The 12,780-nt window shown below is 35.4% G+C and overlaps 2 protein-coding genes across 2 annotated transcripts; one reads left to right on the top strand and one right to left on the bottom strand.

Annotated features, from left to right (window-relative positions):
* The first annotated feature begins 4,044 nt into the window (after positions 1-4,044).
* On the top strand, positions 4,045-5,993 carry LOC103403709 (uncharacterized). Its single transcript, XM_008342545.4, has 4 exons — positions 4,045-4,322; positions 4,419-4,470; positions 4,569-4,636; positions 5,369-5,993. The coding sequence occupies exons 1-4, from the start codon at positions 4,170-4,172 to the stop codon at positions 5,927-5,929; spliced, it is 834 nt and encodes a 277-aa protein (XP_008340767.3). The 5' UTR covers positions 4,045-4,169; the 3' UTR covers positions 5,930-5,993.
* Positions 5,994-6,846: 853 nt separating this feature from the next.
* Positions 6,847-11,920, bottom strand: LOC103403710 (pumilio homolog 24). The gene is made up of 17 exons (XM_008342547.4): positions 11,630-11,920; positions 11,450-11,503; positions 10,640-10,701; positions 10,463-10,544; positions 10,252-10,375; positions 10,024-10,107; positions 9,784-9,898; positions 9,555-9,705; positions 9,272-9,385; positions 9,095-9,166; positions 8,865-8,915; positions 8,664-8,714; positions 8,433-8,540; positions 8,153-8,338; positions 7,960-8,034; positions 7,532-7,791; positions 6,847-7,178 (listed from the first exon to the last, which is right to left on the bottom strand). Exons 1-17 carry the CDS (start codon positions 11,864-11,866, stop codon positions 7,040-7,042), a joined length of 1,965 nt encoding a protein of 654 aa, XP_008340769.3. The 5' UTR covers positions 11,867-11,920; the 3' UTR covers positions 6,847-7,039.
* Positions 11,921-12,780: the final 860 nt, after the last annotated feature.

Below are 12,780 nucleotides of genomic sequence, written 5' to 3'. Positions count from 1 at the left end.
GGTCTCGATGCAAAGAGAAATGAGAGAGATGAGATTTTCGAGAGAGAGGCGGCGCTGACGAGGCGGAATACGCGGACGAGGAGGAAGGCGAGGGATGAGCATAAGGCCATGTGGGAGAAGGATTGAGAGACTAAGGTCTTTGTGCGTGTGTGTGGGAGAAGGGAGAAGAGAGAATGATCGAGAGATCTCTATATGTGTGTGTGGGAGAAGAGAGAAGAGAGAAGGATCGAGAGTCTATGTGTGTGTGTGGTTTGCACACTGACAACTTTTACAATTACAACTTGTACAATTTCAGACCATGGACAAAAATAATGGTGGTTTCATTCAAAAGCATCCAAATAGTTCAAAACCCTGACAACTTTTACAATTACAACTTGTACAATTTCATACCATGGACAAAAATAATGGTGGTTTCATTCAAAACCGTGTGCCACACGTGATATTCTTTCACATTCTCAGAGGTGGAGTATCAGATCATCACATGCAAAACAATTACATGCAAAACTATTTTGGGAATTTATCATTTGATAACTACTCTTCACAATACACTTACTCTACACATAGAGATGATGAAGATAGTGAAAAATTTGAACCTCATAGGAACTCTATGTGATACTAAGTCACTCATATATCTTACCATGCAATGTATAAAGTGTAAAATATTGTACTAATTCATTATATATAAATGATTATGGTGTGTTTAAACTTCTTTCATTAATTACTACATATTTTCTACACTCACAATATTTGCCAGCTCGCTATATAATCAACTTAAATCAGTTAAATCCATCATGCAATGCATTTCCTTCCAATTTTTTGTAATAAACTAATAGATAATTGACTAAATAAACATCTTGCAAAGTTTCAATTAAAATTTCTAAGTTTTTCTTACAATTTCTGTGGTTTTTATTCAATTTTTATCGATATCGATAATATCCCGATATTTCCATCAATATTTCCGTGTTTTTGGACTATCGATATTTCCGATATCATCGATATTTTATACCTTGCTTACTACACATAAATTGGTACATTTGTATTTATAGTCACTTCAGTCTCATTGGTTTTGATTCGCATACTAACTGTATAAGTATTTTATTTGTTTACAGTCTATTTTACCATCAGAGAACTAATTGGTCGGTTTTAAATTTTAATAATGTCTATTTAAGCTTGTTGTCCTTTTTTTTATCCCAGATTCTATTTCCCTCAAAACGAAGGAAGCTAAATGGTGAGACTTTTCAATGTGCTAAGAATACAGCTCGGTACATCAAGTGTTATAATACAAGTGAATGAATACTTGAAAAAAATTTCTAACCACTTTTATTATGATAATTGGTCTACCAGACTATATTCTTGGCACACTGAAAACAATTAAATTATAGATCGTTTCTAGTAAAGCCATGCAGCCCAAAGTGTTGGTCAAATTTTGGGTCTAACTGCATTTACTTCATACCAAATTTTAAGTGAAAAGTCACGTAACAAAATTTGAAGATAGATAGAAATTCTAATCAATATGTCAATTTTATGTGGATTGATATATCAATTGTGTGCTGCCAATCTTGAAATATTACATTGAGCAACATAAAATGCATTGAAATTTTCCCAAAAAGATAAAACCAATGCACTTGGTATTGGCTTATGTATTAGCCCCTAATGGGATTTGGACATTAAAATTTGAATTTCCTCCAAATAAAACAACTACACGATCCAACCAATTCACACAGAGGCTCGCCAATCTCAAAACAAAGGCTCCAAATCCAATACCTTTGATGCTTTAATTTGCAAATGAAAAATGGCAAGGGGTCAAATTCCAAACGCCAAGATTGCAAGTATTAAGACAGATTCTAGCAGACAGGGTGGAAAAAGAGAGATCACTGGCAATTTGGCATCGGGCAATGTAAATAGGGTGCCTTTTCAAAGGATAAGGATTGTCTGCCCTCCCACTTCTGGTGTCCTCTTGTGCCTTCCTATTTTATATGGTCACGGTTAAACCATGTCAACATTTTATATTGTTTTTTTATAAAGATAATAAGACAAAAATGAATAGTAATATAAAATGTTGACGTGGCTTAACCGTGACTACATAAACAGGAAGGTACAGAAGGGCACCGGAAGTGGAAGAGCAGACAATCTTTGTTCCTTTTCAAAAGCTGCCTTCCCTTGTATTCAGGGGTCCATCATCATATCATATGCTAATCATACCTTTCAGATCCTACAACCACCATAACCTACTCTTTTATTAAATTCTTAAACCAATGCTAAAACCCTAATTATTTGCGTAATAGTTTAGTTAGCACTAAGATTTGTTTTTAACGTAATTGCATGCAGCATGACTGTCAACCTTTGATACATATAATAACTATAAATATATATGTATAGCAGGTATTCATACACACATATATAAATATACATTTGCCAGTTGAAGCCATTCATGCATGGTAAAAAAATTTCGATCGAGTTGCAACATAGATGAACCTAGCTTTTCTTCAAAACTCATATAATAGAAAAAAAATATTCAGATTAAAATCTAAGAAAAACAGAACAGGATTTTGATTGACTTAAGGACCCTATAGGTGGAGTAGTGCTAGGAAGCTCTTTTTCACCTACTCTTGATTGCCAATTTATGCCAAAGTTTCAACTGGGTATTATATATGCAGCTGACCACATTTTCCCACCTACTAGCCTCTTCTTTCTTTACGTCTAACTTCTTATGAGATTCAATATCAACATTAATTTGCGTGGTTCTTATATATTGAGAAATAAAAACATTACAGATATCACATATATGTATCATATGACGTGTATATATCAATTAATAATGAGTTTATCTTATTAAATGTTAGTTGTACACATTATTTGTCACATCACATAGTACATCAATGTGTAGCTATTAAGGATAACAATAATCCAACTAATGAACGAATCTGATCTCTTATGTTTCTAAAGCAAATAAATAAGTGGGTATAAGAGGGGAAAATCGAACTCGAGACATCAAATACAAAAATGAATGTTCTTAACTAACTGAGCTACATATAAATCCCTCACTGTCAGCCTACTAATTAAAAGTGAGATAATTCATTCACTCTATGGGACTGTTCATCATGAGCTTCAACTTTATTTGGATGCCTTTGTTGGTGTTGCCATCTCCAACTGCAAACATTCAATTTTCGGGACCCTCCATTTATAAATAGCCCTTTTGGTTGGATGAGTTTAAGGCAGTTAATCTGGACACTGACATGTGTACAATGACCTCTCATCGCTAAGTTCTTCTCAAGAAGCCCACATGTTTCAATTAACAAAATAGTTTCATTGTAGCCAAAATATTCACCCACCATATTCTTCATCTTAAATTCTTGCTTGGGAAAATGTTTGGTTTTCAAATTCTTGTATCATATTGTTGAAAAGTATCACGATCGTTACAATTTTATCGGATGTCCCCGAAGGAACCTTGATAAGTATCTTTATCAATCTTATATATATTTTAGTAAGGGAGGGTGTGATATATATATATATATATATATATATATATATATATATATATATATATATCATGACCATGTTATTATTAACATTTGTGTCAGATTATTAGTCATTACGTAGCTCTTAATCTAGTGATACTTGTCTTCTGAACTATTTCTTTTTTCTTTTTTTTTTTAAACGGGAAGCTACATGGATTATATCGTCCTACATGTTCATTAAACATCTTAATTTTTTTTTGTTATAGATTTTAATTGCATACACAATTAATTTAAAGTGGTAATATTCAAATATTCAATCAATGTTCAATACTATGATTTCGAACTTGAATAAAAAGAGGTTACGTACATTGCGACAACTTAACTACGTCAAGATGTCATAAAAGATGAATTGCTTGAAATCTGTGGAGCGACCCTACGAATTGCTTTTTGTTTAAATTCGAACCTTAAAATCCAAGCTAAGTGAAAAAAACAAAAAGACAATAATGTCTGGCTACAACTCCTCAAATTCCTCCACGTGGCAAGATTTAGGGACGACCCCTTCTTATTCCCCCGTTTTCCCACCAAGTCCAAGGGAGCTCTTTTCTAAACCGCTCCACCTCTCTCTCTCTCTCTCTCGCCAAACCAAATCCAACAATTCAATTTTCAAACATTTTTTCTCATTCTTTTCCATTTTCTCTGTTGGAGAGAAAAATGGGGCAGGATTCCGATTTGAAATCCCAGCTGGTGACTGAGATTTGCTCCATTTCCACGCGTGCCATTGCCTGCTCCCACAGGCATGGCAGCGGCAGCGGCAGCAGCCCGGTTCATTCGTCGTCTTTCGTCGATTGGTATCGCCTTCTTAGAGTACGTTTTCTCGCACCATCTTGGTTAAAAATGCAAACCCATTTTGTAAAATTTCAAGATTGCTTATGGATGTCTGTGAAAATTTGGCATTCATAGGTGGAGGAAAATGCTGGGGCGGATGTTATAAGGAAGAGATATCATGAACTTGGTAGGTTTTGGGTAAAACATTGCCATTTTACATATGTTTGATTGGTTGGTGATTATTTATGGTTGGGATCTTTTACTTATTTATTTTTGTGTGTGCAGCTTTACAACTTCATCCAGATAAGAACAAGCACCCAAAAGCTGAAATTGCATTCAAGCTTGTTTCTGAGGTTAGAATTGTTCTCTTCTCTTCCCCATGTCCACCATTTTGGTTTTGTGTTGTTGCTCAAATTTCTCTATGCCACAAGTTAACAATGGTCAATGTATGCGGAAGAAAATTGAAAATTCCATGCAGTTTGGTGGTGAGGTTGTTCCTTCACCATACCCATTACAACCATATTCAACACAAATTTCAGTTGCACCTCTGTCCTCTACAATGATGTAAACTTTGGGACCTTGGATTGTGATTTCCGAACTCTCTTTTCCTTGTAATGTACTCTTCTATGTTCTTTTAGTCTTTAGACTGAATAAATCAAAGAGGAATAGAGGGGCGAAAAAGGAGAAGTGTAAAAGAAGCAAACGGAATTGTGAAATCATCTCTCAAATAACACTATTATAGTATTATTACATCACTCTTTTCAAATAGCACTATAATTTTAGCAAATTGACAATTTAAGCGTATTTGTTACCGATATAATGAACAACATATCGAGATGGTATCAATATAAGGAGACTATTTGCTATTTTGACAGCATTTCCCTAAGGCTTTATTTTAGTAAATATTATGCCTCATCTTAATTGGGGTACAAGTGCTTTGGTGAAGGTTGAGCCCCATGTGACAACCTGACAGCACAGATTGGACACCCAACAACATATTCATGTGTTATGATGTGACTGCATTCAATTTCAACTTATGAACCCAGCTCAAATTTCTAATTTTTTTATTTTAAATTTTTTTGCAGGCATATTCATGTCTCTCAGATACTGCAAAAAGAAGAGTTTTTGACTTGGAGAGATGGAGGAAGTTCTGCTTTGATTGTGGCACAATCCCCTACACGACAACCCACCACAACTCTCCCAGCACTGCCAATCCCAGTCCTTCTTCACACCACAAGCATTACAATCCCACTAATACAAGGCCTTGCAAAATAATCAAGGGACTGAAAGATATCAGCAGCAGATTCAGAGAGGAGGCTAGAGTGATAGAAAACTGCTTGAAGGCCAATGCAGCTGCAGGAAAACAGTCCTCCTCACTGTTTAGTCCACCTGCTGCTGCTTTTGATGTGTTTCATAGCAGGTTCCTAAAAGAATCACCTGTTTTCAATCCATCTGAACATAAGGTTCAGGGATACCCTCATCTTCGGGCTCGAATATACGAAAAACCGATGAAGTTTTGGCAGCTGAGAGCAGGGCATCATGTAGTGAATTATGAGCAGGGGAGAGCTGGTTATGATTCTCCAGTGTTTGAGGTCAGATCAGATAGAGGAATGTTTAAGAGTAGGTCTACTTGTGTTCGTTCATGACTTGTAGGCAAGTAGATTGTTACATTGATTAATTGAAAAAATGAAACGTCTTTTTATACGATTATTCATGGATGTCTTGAGAAAGTGACAAGTTTACTTGACATTAATCGGATTTTATTCCTGATTTTTAACAAACTGCTGTCAATAATAGTAGAAAACATAGGCAAGTAGAAGCAGGTCTACCATGCCTTTTTTTTTTTATAAAAAAAAAAAGCTTTTTATTTCAAAGCATAGTCAGTGCGCATTCAATGAAATTTTCAAATGGCAACTATATCCAAACATATTTTACAAAATTACAATCATTATTCCTATATTATTCTCTTTAACAATTATTATATCACATTAAATATCATATCATTTTTTGGGATTTAACATATTCACAGCAATTTATATAAAAGTTTACCAAACACTCAACAACTTTATTTTACAGCTGTTTATTCTCATAGCACAACAAAAACAGTTTTTTTAAAAAGCACAACAATACTAAACTAGCCATAAGTAAATAACATCATTAAGTAGGATTTGCATAAATATGTTGCAGGCTTTTTAACTAAAATAGTCCTTGAAATTTGCATAACTCCTCACTTTGGTACTTGGAATTTAAAATAAACAAAATTAATTCTGAATTTATCCACCATCAATCATTTTGGTAATCTCCGTTAAATAAAATAAAAAGATAAAAACAGCCTTATTTTTGTCCAATCATTTTGGCCCATTGTTTGATAAAAATTAAAAGTATTTTTGTCAATTTAATTCTTATTTAACAGAATTTTTAGCCAAATGACCAAAATGATTAATAGTGGACAAACTCAAATACCACTTATATTGATTTCAAATCTGGACCAAGTGAAGAGTTACGCTAATCTCATGGACCATTTTGGCTAGAATCCGCAGAATCTTGCTAACCAAAACCAAAATGTATAATTTTCTTAGATTATACCAACCACATTACAAAATTGTATAAATATAAAGAGATACACTCAATACAAAATTTTTAAGCTGGCCTTTAGCTACATTCAGTCAAAGAGCTATTGCCGGCAGGGTGGCGTGGAGGTGGAGCTGGGGTCACTTTGTGTTTTGGCTTGGGGACTATAGAAGACCACAATTTCCTCATTCCTTCTTTCCGGTGGCTACTTTTGGATCGGGCATTTTGAGAATGCCACCGTCTATCAACTTCTTCAACTCTTTCTTTGCCAGTTGATTGACCTTAGAGTCTGAGGATTCTAAGAATGCAGCAATTACCTTTCCGCTGCAATCACGGAGAAAGAAAATAATAAATTAGACAAAAACACCCCGACAACTATAAGTATCGTACAAAAACACTTCAGTAGCTCAATTGAAGAAAAAACAACTCATCTATCCACTTGTCGTGCTCTGATTGATTATTAGTTGTGAAATGTTTCGCCCATTTTCAAGTCCGTTGGGTATTTTTGCTAAACTATTGGGTTTGAAGTGTTATTCTCTAAAGAGTAATGTTATCGAGAACTTGCATGTGAAAAGACGAAAAGAAAATTACAAATAAATACAAAAGAAAGAATCACATGCTTTCTTATGCTCAGTCACAAGCATCAGAATACTGGGAAACAAGACAAAGAGGCTGACCTGTGACCGTGGGCCCACAACTCACACTCTCCTTTGAGTGCTTTGTTCCACAAAGTGGAAGCAAATGTGGGGCAGTCCAAGATTAGTTTTCTTATGGTCCGACTGGAATGGAAATTTTCAAGGATGTGTTCCTCTTTTGAGTCCTCTTTGGATTCTTGGGATTTCGGTTCTGCTACAAGAGATGCTATAGTTTCATATAACTCACTCAACTTGTCATCCAAACTTGGGTGGAGAATTCCACCGGCACCCCCAGTTGCAACCTGCAAAACATTCAAAAGTTATAACACACGAAAATCAAACAGTGTCGAAAATTCTCCAACATTTCAAGCTGCACATTTGAGAACCGGAGCCAGGAAATTGGGTTGAACGCTAAAAAAAATTTCATTGTTAAAAGTATCTGCATTAAACGGAAATAGTGAAATATGTACCTCATAAATGACTTCTTTGCCAAAATTTGATCTAAGCAATTCCCCGGCACTTGTAATGCATACATCAACTAGCTTCTGCAATGCATACCCCATCAAAGTCCAAGTCTTAGTATAAAAAACGGTCGAGCTGAATTTCAAATCAACTTCACTAATAATATCTCTGGTTAAACTGTTTTGTGTTAAGGCAACAAACCTCAGCCAGCCCACTCTGGACTAACAACTCCTGCCTTCGAATGGCAGGATCCTTTTTTCCCCCCTCAACTGAGTGGAGACCATCCTCAGCATTCATATCTGCTTCATCTAATTCCAAATCACTACTGCCCTCTTCACCAGAGTTGTTAACCTTCGAAGATTTTGTCTCAGAATTGTCATGTCCAGCCTAGGAATCGATAGAAATAGAGTAAGTTCTCGTGCATATGAATCACTAGCCAAATACATTTCTAATTTCTACAAAAAGAGAATAAAAGATCTACCTTGTTGGAAAGAGAAGGGATAGACAAACTGAGGGAAGCCAGGTCATCGGGAGTCAAATAGCGTGAACAATTTGGATGAAGTAACTGCAGTAACGGGCGCCTTCCATTCTGAAAGATTGCAAACAGAAAAACATCTCTTAGGAATGTAGAGAGTAAGTTGAAATAGGGTTACTATAGATTGTAGATATGAAAACATGATCAAGCCTTTAGGCGGTAGATAGAAATGACAACCTTATCAAGAACAAGATCCTTTAGATTTTCTTGAAGTTCATGAATGACAACCTGTAAAAAGTAGTAACTGAATTAGAAAGGTTCACCAGAAATCTGTATATACCACAACCCCCCTCCTCCCCCTCCACCACCCCCAGCAGTGAAAATATTAATAATAACAATAAAACCTTATCTGCAACAAACATCACAAGAAAAGCAGACCTTTGTAGTAAGCTTCGTATCATCAACAGTTGAAACGAGGCAAACAAGCACCTGGGAAGTATAGAGTGTATTAATTTCAGATATGCACAATATTATAGTAAGCTTTACGAAGACAACTGCAACAATACAGAAAGAAGTACAGAAATAAAAAAATGAATGCACGAAATCACAAATTTAGCGCTAAAATAATGAAAAAGGAAAAAAATAAATAAAGTCTCCTAAAGCTTTACCATACTTCCACCTTGATCAAGAGCTATTTTATGAACATGGCCTTTCATTCCTTTGATTATCTTCTTTCTTTCCTAAATACAAGTCATGAAATTAAACGATAATGTAGATTAGTAGCCAAAATTCCAACGCATTTAGTCAACTGACATCAATTTGCACTTGATATGATAACAATCTACCTTTGAACTGCCATGCTTGACACAGAGCATCCCAACCTTAGATCCATCCTTTGTGTGGATCACCCGAACAAGAAGTGGGCCCGACAACTGTTTAATTACATCTGTGGCAGAGAACTTAAAACCAAAAACTTGATATTTAGAAAGGGGAGACAAAATTACAAGTAAACACCCTGTGTACTATAGACAAAATTACAAGTAAAGGGAAGACAAAAACTTGATATCGTAGGCCAAGGAATTGGGATGTTCAGGAAATGATAATTTGCAATTAATATCTCAATCACACCTGTTCAGCTATTGTGAAGTACTCTATCAACACCCTGTGTACTATGGAGTGATCAATTATTCCTTTCTCTAAAATTGGTTGAATCACTGAGGTCATGTGCCGCAACACTGAAGATTTCTGCAGATCTAGCTTTGAAATTATATCTAGTAACCTGAAATTTGATACAAAGTGCAATGAGAATGTGATAACATTACATTCGTGTAAAATGGTTCTATAGCTGTTCCTTTACCTGCCCTCATTCTTCGAGACCAAGTCCTTAAACAACTGAAGCTCCGTAGAATATAGTTCCACCAAAAGTTCATGCTTTTGAGTTGCATTTCCCAATTGGTATGCATGCTCAACGACTATAAGAGGATTTAGAATATAGCAATAATATTATAACTGCTTAGAGTGTGAGAAAGGAAACAAAAATGGTTGGTTGGATATTGTGAGATATATCTCCAAGTACTGCAGAGAGCATCTAACATACCTACAGAACCAACCATGTGACGAAGAAGGGAAGCAACATGTCCTCGGAGAGATGAGATAAATGCCGCTAGCTGCATTTTGGAGGCTTCCAAATAAAGAAAAGGTAACAACTTAATAATTTCTCAGAAACTAAAAGGTTACTACTACCAATGATATTCAAACTATAATAAATTTGTATGAAAGTCAAAGACTACAGTTTATACACATATACTTCTAAGCTGAACCATACCATTGTCTAACATTTTGGTCACCAGATGAACAGCATACGTGTTGCATGCAAGAGTAAGAAGATGTGGCTGAAGCTCCTCAAATACTGCATCCTTTTCAGCTTGTGAACAGTACTTAATGCAAGTCTAAGGTAAAAGAGCACATAAGTACAGGCTACTAAAAGAAAACAAAAACTTCAAACTTCAAAGTATTTGATACATGAAGATAAAAACCTGCAGAACACGAGAAGACACATGGGAGCTTGCGATTTCAGGAATTTTCCCCTTCATTTTCTCTACCGCTTCACTCACCAACCTTACCAAGGTTCATAGATAACAAGAATAAGCACATGAAGAATGTAGCTATAAAGAGAGAGATGATTGAGATAGAATTGCATTATAACTACATACTTGGATCGATCTTCTTTGGAAATATTTCGTTGCCGCATCTTTTCCCACAGATGTGCAAGCTCCTATTAAAATAAGGGGTAAAACAAGGTTCATCCCATTTTCACAATAAGCTCGTAGTTTGAGGATTTAAATGTGGTTAAGTTAACTGGTTGTCTTTGCACATGTAACACAATGAATGATAACTTGAGATGAAGCATGAATTTAACAAGGCGGTGCTAGTTGTTTTGAGCTAAAAAATGAAGTAATTTGGAGTGACATTTTTGCATGTTATCAGAAAAGGCCAAGTTTCATCTACTGATTAACATTCAAATTATGACAAACAAGCACAACCAATACCTATTGATGTTTTCCTTTTCCTTTTCCTATTACACCATGTTTGGATGAAGAAATTTAAGATTACTAAGGAATTTTAAAATGATGGTAATTGAAATGACGGGATTTTATTTACTAGAATTTGTGAATTTTCTTGTTTGGTTAACCTAAAAGAACAATGGAATTGAATATGGAATTTGTTATTTTTAAACTCTCAATCATAGAAATTGGGAAATGACACCTATTTACCTGGAATTTAAACTTGGGAATTGGAGGTCCCAAATTCCAAGTTTTTTTTCAAAGTGGAAATTCTAAATTTTTGTGTTTATGAATCCGAACAAATGAATTGGTGCATGTCAATTTATAAATTCTGACTTTTACCCAAATTCCAAGTTTGTTTCCCTCATCCAAACATAGTGTTAATCATTTGCAAATTCAAATGCATATCCAAACAATTTAGAATAAAAAAGAAAGAACAAAGGGGGAACAAACACTCACTTGCTCTAAATTGTAATGACGCTTCCGCTTTTTCTTCCTAGCCTCTGCAAGCTCCTGCAACAAAAACCCACAAATCAAAATTGCCGATTTATCATTAAAAACAAAACTTCAGCAGCACATTATTATTGCAGGAAACAAAAAAACACCCAATTATTTCGTTCACGTTGATCAGATATCGACCTTGGCACGGAGGCGGCCCTCTCGCTTCGAAAGCGGAACTTGTTTCTCATGATCGAGTCCCGGTTCTCGGGGCTTGAAAGGTTTGGAGGGTTTCTTGAAGTCGGTGCTTCGAGGATTTGAGGGCTTGGAGTCGAGGAGCTTGGGCTTCTTGGAAGTCGAGCTGTTGGTCTCCGCCTTATTGCCTGGGATTTGCTTCCTCTTCTTTGGCGAGCTCTTCTCCTGCTTCTTCGCCGCCATTAGAGTAAGACTTGGAGTTCTCACTTCTTCTCTGTTTAGAAGAGGACTGTCCTGCGTTCTATCGAAGGGTTTTTTCAGGGTTTTAGATTTCGGGTATGGGCCGATACGGGTTTGCTTGAAAAGCATATGGGTTTCCCGGCCCGCGGCCCAAATATGTGTATACCAGTAAGTTAAAATAAAATAAAGGCTTAATTGGATTGCCATGTGGTAAAGAAACCGAGAGTTTGACGAAATTTTTAATTTTGAACATAAGTTTTAACAAAATTCACTATATGGGCTTAAAATCCTAATTTTTTATCACATTGGCTATTTTCCAACTATCCTTACATCATGGAAACTATTAATTCAATTAGGCCTAAAATAAAATTAGTTACCTGAATTTACGTTTTTCTTTCCATCAAAAGATATATAATTTTATTAGTGTTAACGGAAACGATTACATCCTTTAGTAATAACATTAAACAACTACTTAGACTCAAATTCAGTTCAATGATTGAAATACTACGAAACCAACACAAACATGATGTTGCCATGTCCTATTATTTTCGAAATACTACTAGATTGTGTGCTTACACTACTTTATACGTTTACAATTCATTTTTCTCTTTCAACCAAGCCTACCCATCAGGGCTGGGCCAAGCTTGAGGCAATCAAGGCCGAAGACTTGAGCCACAATTTGTTCAAAAGGAAAACTAATGAAAATGGTTTGAAAACTTTGAGGTTTAACGATAAGGACAAAATAAAGGGTAAAATGAATAGTACCGGGTTTGACTTTTTAGTGTACAAATGTGTTTTTTCGTTAAAGTGAACAATACCGCGAGTTTTTCATTAAAACTCCCTTGTTCAACAGCATAAAGTTTGAAACATTTCTTTATATATATATATAGGGTTGTGGACAAATATTTTTACTGTTT

Source organism: Malus domestica, chromosome 16, assembly GCF_042453785.1.
Source record: "Malus domestica chromosome 16, GDT2T_hap1".
Lineage (NCBI taxonomy): Eukaryota > Viridiplantae > Streptophyta > Magnoliopsida > Rosales > Rosaceae > Malus > Malus domestica.
Note: the sequence above shows the minus strand (reverse complement) of the source record. Positions and strands in the feature narration are given on the sequence as shown.

What these genes read in the sequence shown, in the direction of transcription:
- LOC103403709 (XM_008342545.4), top strand. Translation starts at nt 4,170, where the DNA reads ATGGGGCAGGATTCCGATTTGAAATCCCAGCTGGTGACTGAGATTTGC. An exon ending in ATTGGTATCGCCTTCTTAGA is followed by an intron (nt 4,323 to 4,418) that starts GTACGTTTTCTC and finishes TGGCATTCATAG; the next exon opens with GTGGAGGAAAATGCTGGGGC. An exon ending in GAAGAGATATCATGAACTTG is followed by an intron (nt 4,471 to 4,568) that starts GTAGGTTTTGGG and finishes TTGTGTGTGCAG; the next exon opens with CTTTACAACTTCATCCAGAT.
- LOC103403710 (XM_008342547.4), bottom strand. Translation starts at nt 11,866, where the DNA reads ATGGCGGCGAAGAAGCAGGAGAAGAGCTCGCCAAAGAAGAGGAAGCAA. An exon ending in TCCAAAGAAGATCGATCCAA is followed by an intron (nt 10,545 to 10,639) that starts GTATGTAGTTAT and finishes AACCTTGGTAAG; the next exon opens with GTTGGTGAGTGAAGCGGTAG. An exon ending in TCCAGAGTGGGCTGGCTGAG is followed by an intron (nt 8,035 to 8,152) that starts GTTTGTTGCCTT and finishes TATGCATTGCAG; the next exon opens with AAGCTAGTTGATGTATGCAT.